The sequence below is a fragment of the Saccostrea cucullata genome, unplaced genomic scaffold (assembly GCF_032062105.1).
Source record: "Saccostrea cucullata isolate Sc308-1 unplaced genomic scaffold, CSIRO_AGI_Scuc_v1 ctg18586, whole genome shotgun sequence".
Lineage (NCBI taxonomy): Eukaryota > Metazoa > Mollusca > Bivalvia > Ostreida > Ostreidae > Saccostrea > Saccostrea cuccullata.
The window spans coordinates 3,895-9,142 of NW_026939292.1; the positions used below are offsets into that span (position 1 = coordinate 3,895).

The window sequence follows — 5,248 nt, forward strand, 5'->3', positions numbered from 1 at the left end:
AATAGGGTTTGGAATGATGCCAAACTTTGCCATCTTTTTAAACATGCTAGACATTTTCTTTGGAGGTAGTTGCAATACTTTTTCATCACTTTCAGCTCCATCTTGAACAGTTTGCACTTTGCTCTTTTCAGTTTTTGGTTGGTTGGTGTTCTTTGCTTCTTTGCAAATAATAGGTGCAGATATTTCATCTTTCCAGCTCTCTTGTTTCGGCACAATTTTGTCTGACATTGCCGTCGTCTGCTTTTCTTTGTTTTGGACAAATGGCAAAACTGGTGGCACTGTGGAGTCTGATACACCACCAACAGCTGCACCGGTCTGTTCACAAACAACCTTTTCTGGTGATATAAAAATTCAGGAGGACTGTTAGGTTTCTCTGTTTTGATTGGTTGTTTGTCGGAATAGCCCAGTAGTCATGTTTAGCACCAGAGGCGCCGCTGCTAGAAGTGGTCATCTGATATGCCTTCCGCTGCAGTGAAGCTATCGGGGATTCAGTTTTCTCTTCTGATTGGTTCAGAGACTTTGTGGTCTCTCTTGATTGGACGGAAAACTTGTCTTGTGTATCATGTGATGACAATGAGTCAGGTGACTTCTTAACCTCTACTTCTTTCTTGACTTGCACAGATTTCCTTGTAATATTGTAAACATTCCAATAATCATTGGTATTTTGATTATTAACTGTTAGGGCAGAAGGAACAGCAGTTATTATAAAGTCTCTTTCACTTACAGAAAACATTCTGTTATTAAAGAACTAACATGATTCTTTTTATAATACTAAGGACAACAGAAGTGAAAAATACCCAGGAATCTGTGTCATTGTCTGTCACAAAACTTGATAAACAAGCCGCAAACGAGGGGGTGAGAAGTTCCGCTTCCATTGTGAAAACTAAAGAGCCCAGGTAAAGCCTGATGTTCTCAGAGGTATGTTTAAGTAAATATTGTTCCATTTAGCAGATCTCGTAACATTTTCTGCTTGTATTATCTAGGACTGCAGATCTGCAAAGGAACCAGGGTGTCCTAACTGATCAACAAAGCTTACTTAACCAGTGGCTAATGATAACAGTGTAAAGAATTTTACTTCTGGCAGTGCTACCAAAAACTTAATGTAGTATTACTTTAAAATAGCAATTTGATAAAGCCTATTCAAGAAAAAAAAAATTCCTATATGTGAATGATGTGCAAGAAAGTTTTTAAAAAATGAATTAAATAAATATGTGTAAAGAAATGTACCAAATGTAAGATTACTTTATATACCATTTTGATAAAGCATATTCAAGAAAAAAAATTTCCTATATGTGAATGATGTGCAATGCAAAAAGGGTTTTAAAAAAATGAATCAAATTAATATAATGTATATACATTTTAAATGTAGGGATACTGGAATACAAAACAACAGTGAAGTTAAAACATCAGCAGAGCCAAGAAAACCAGTAACAAAATCGGGCCCAATAAATTTTGCTAAAGCTGTTACAACCAAAATGCAAAAGTAAGCTTATCAATATATGTACTTCACATTTCTTATTCATCTTTTCAATTAAATGATTATGATTTTAGGCACCATAATTATATGTCTTTCTTCACATTTAGCACCAAAGAAGAAGAAGTTGAGAACATCTGGGAATCTGTTCCAAACAAAAAGCCCAAAAACAGTTTTCCATTCGGTGATAGACCAAAGTTATACAAGGAGGAGGAAGTCCCAGAGAGACCTGTTCTTACCACGAACTACGCCAACCTGATACCTCCCCCAGGAGTCCATGCCTCCCCTCAGAAGACAGAAAAGGAATCCTGGGACGACGACGAACAGTATCTGTACGTGTCCTCCAAACTACCCACCGCTGCTAGAGAGTGCTACCGGTGGAAGACCAGTGCCAAAGTCGTGATGTCTGCAAATGAAAACAGGAACAATTCCGCCCATCCCAGTGCTTTGGAGCAAGAATCAAAAACACTATCTTGTAAAGAACATAGCTCAAGTGTTGAGGATGGAAAGAAAAATGATGTAAAATTGAATCAAACTGATTTACAAAGAAATAGACCTGATATGCCTAGGTTTGTGCCTGGAAGTGGATCTTTAAAACTTAGTGGAAAGAAAGATGTAAATGGAAATATTAAGGAAGAAAAAGACCAACCAGAACCACACAAAGGCTAGAAACCCTTGGTCCAATAAGGCCATTGATCATCAATCTGGTGATCCAAGACCTAACGCTGAGTGGTCAGAAAGGAAGCAATTCCCACTGAAAGCAGTCAAGTCTACCTCTAGTAACAGAATTCCTGCTCCTCTACAAAACCCAATTCTTGGGAAAGCCGGAATTTGAAAGGGCCAATTTTATCACAAATTAGCGCCAAAGCCATGGCACCCTTACAGAATAATCTTCAAGGTTTCAATCCCCAGGGTAATTCTAAGAAGGTTGAGGAGTCAACAGTTCCGAGAGCTGGAGCAATTACTTAATAATCAAAACACCAATGATTATTGGAATGTTACCAATATTACAAGGAAATCTGTGCAAGTCAAGAAAGAAGTAGAGGTTAAGAAGTCACCTGACTCATTGTCATCATTACATGGTACACAGGACAAGTCTTCCATCCAATCAAGAGAGACCACAAAGCCTCTGAACCAATCAGAAGAGAAGACTGAATCCCTAATAGCTTCATTGCAGCGGAAGGCGTATCAGATGACCACTTCTAGCAGCGGCTCCTCTGGTGCTGTACATGACTACTGGGCTATTCCTACAAAACAACCAATCAAAACAGAGAATCCTAACAGTCCTCCTGAATTTTTTATATCTCAATGTGACAGATAAAGATAATGCTTTGTATTTTCTTCAGGAGGAATGCTAATTAATCCCAAGGGACTCATAGCAGCATTCAGTTTACAATGGGAACATCTTCAGCAGTTATCTTTCTTTGCCAATGCATTCTTATATAAAGTTAAGGAATCTACCCACCACCCTAGCTCCAAACCAAGGGACAAAGAGAAACAAACTTAGCATCAAAATATGTCTTTCTGCCTATTGAACTACCCTGGGAAAAAACAGAAAATTTGTGGACGGGAGACAGACAGACGGACAGCTAGACAGACAGACGGACGGACACAGTGATTACTATAGGGCACCTGCAAATCCTTAATAATAAAAATGACCAGTTATTATGAATCTCTGTTGAATTAACCACCATGCATAGACATTCAAAAGAAAAGACTTTAATATTGACAGATGATACGAAAAAAAAATTCTTTAAAGAAACAACATTTTAATGAATTTTATTAGGAAAAGCAAAATGGTAAAAATCAACCCATGTGATATTGCTGATTTTTGTCAATGCGTTTTTCCTCATTAAATTCACCTGGCTTGGTATAATTTTTTTTTTTTAAAGTTTATACATCGATATCTGTATTACACTTTTAGCACCAAGGTAACATATTCCGAAATTTTTTATCTGTAAACCTTTACCAAGTCTGTTTTGTCCATATCTGTAATTTTATTGAAATGTTACAAATATTTTCCAAGTCTCTTTCATTTTCCAGTTCTTAGAAGAAAAAAATGAAAGAATTATCCACTTTTCTAAACTTGTAACATGATATTAATGAAGTCTCCTCCAAAGAAAAAAAAAGTTTGTATCATCTGACCTAAATAAAGTGCTACGCCACAGCATGATACGCCTGTCAAAAAATTACAATTACAATGTATCTGAAACAGTTAAAAGTGCAGGAAAATCATGTCAATCTTGATTTTAAGATTTCAATGATTTTTACACACTTTAAAAAAATTGTTTATCCATCTCTGTGGTGTAGGCATTAATTATAACAAATATTGCATCATTCATAGATTTCTATACCTTGCCAAATGCCTATCATATCACAACTTAATCTATACCTAATTATGTTCCCCAAACGAAGTTGGGAAACATATTGTTTTTACTCTGTTTTTTATTATTATTTTTTTTCTTCTTCTTCCTGGGTACTTTTTTGTCCGCGAGTGATCTTGTAAACTGTTCATCCGAAGTAGGTAAAACCTTTTTAGGGTTAGTAGACATGTTATGTAGATTTGCGGAATCAAGGTCATTTTCCGCGCACGTGCTTACAAGAGCGTGCACGTGCAACACGTGAAATGACCAGTATAATAGATATAGCCGTAACTTTTGTATTTTTTGACTATATGCTTTGAAACTCATAATATAAGTATATATTAGTTGTATATGCGTAATGACATGTTCCTCGCGCACGTGCTTGCAAGAGCGCGCACGTGCAACACGTGAAATGTCTAATATAATAGATATAGCCGCAACTTTTCTATTTCTGGATGAAATGCTTTGAAACTCATATTATAAGGATATATTAGTAGTATAGACATGATGACATGGTCAAAATAGCAAGATCTCACGCGCATGCACGTGCGCTTCGCTCTGATTGGCTGAAATTAAAGTCTCAATATTTTTCATGTTTCTTGTCATAATCTTTTGAAATTTTGAACAAAGTCTTAAATTATGAAGATCTACAGCATGATATATAAAAATTTTCATGAAAAGCATGCGCATGCGTGCTGCAATCTGATTGGCTGAAACTTTAAATGGCTATATCTCCTTTGTTTTTTGACGAAATGCTTTGAAATTTAAAACATAGTCATGCAGTAGGATATCCTACAATACGATATAGAAAGAAAATAATGAAATCACGCGCATGCACGTGTGCTGCAATTTGATTGGCTGAAACTTTAAATGGCTATATTTATTTTGTTTTTTGACGAAATGTTTGGAATTTTAAATATAGTCATTCATTAAGATATCCTTCAATACGATTAAGATAAAAAATTCATGAAATCACGCGCATGCATGTGTGCTGCAATCTGATTGGCTGAAACTTCAAATGGCTATAACTCCCTTGTTTTTTAACCAAACAGGATGGGATTTAGAACATAGATAAATATAAGGGACTCCTACAAGAAGGTGTATTCATCATGCACTTGCTTGCACGTGCGTGCACGTGAAATGAGTAAAATTAAAAATACACTCGAATGAGTGTATTTTTTAATACTTTTGGATAACATCTTTGATATCAAGTATATTAAAATATATAGATAGTGTAGACAAGATAATATGGCCGTTACGCACATGAACACGCGTACAATGCTTAAATTTAAATATATTTTGTATTCTTCTGGGAAGACCTTGATAAGTTTAAATTCCATTAAGTATTTCTTATTTAATAGAGATTACAGGGAATATGGCAGCAAAAAGGGAGTTGGGGAGCGTTTGGGTA

The 5,248-nt window shown here is 35.8% G+C and overlaps 1 protein-coding gene across 1 annotated transcript; it reads left to right on the top strand.

Annotated features, from left to right (window-relative positions):
- The first annotated feature begins 753 nt into the window (after positions 1–753).
- LOC134252726 (uncharacterized) lies at positions 754–2,795 on the top strand. The gene is made up of 4 exons (XM_062735234.1): positions 754–896; positions 1,370–1,483; positions 1,585–2,138; positions 2,335–2,795. Exons 1-4 carry the CDS (start codon positions 754–756, stop codon positions 2,793–2,795), a joined length of 1,272 nt encoding a protein of 423 aa, XP_062591218.1.
- Positions 2,796–5,248: the final 2,453 nt, after the last annotated feature.

What these genes read in the sequence shown, in the direction of transcription:
- LOC134252726 (XM_062735234.1), top strand. Translation starts at nt 754, where the DNA reads ATGATTCTTTTTATAATACTAAGGACAACAGAAGTGAAAAATACCCAG. An exon ending in GTGAAAACTAAAGAGCCCAG is followed by an intron (nt 897 to 1,369) that starts GTAAAGCCTGAT and finishes TTTTAAATGTAG; the next exon opens with GGATACTGGAATACAAAACA. An exon ending in GTTACAACCAAAATGCAAAA is followed by an intron (nt 1,484 to 1,584) that starts GTAAGCTTATCA and finishes CTTCACATTTAG; the next exon opens with CACCAAAGAAGAAGAAGTTG.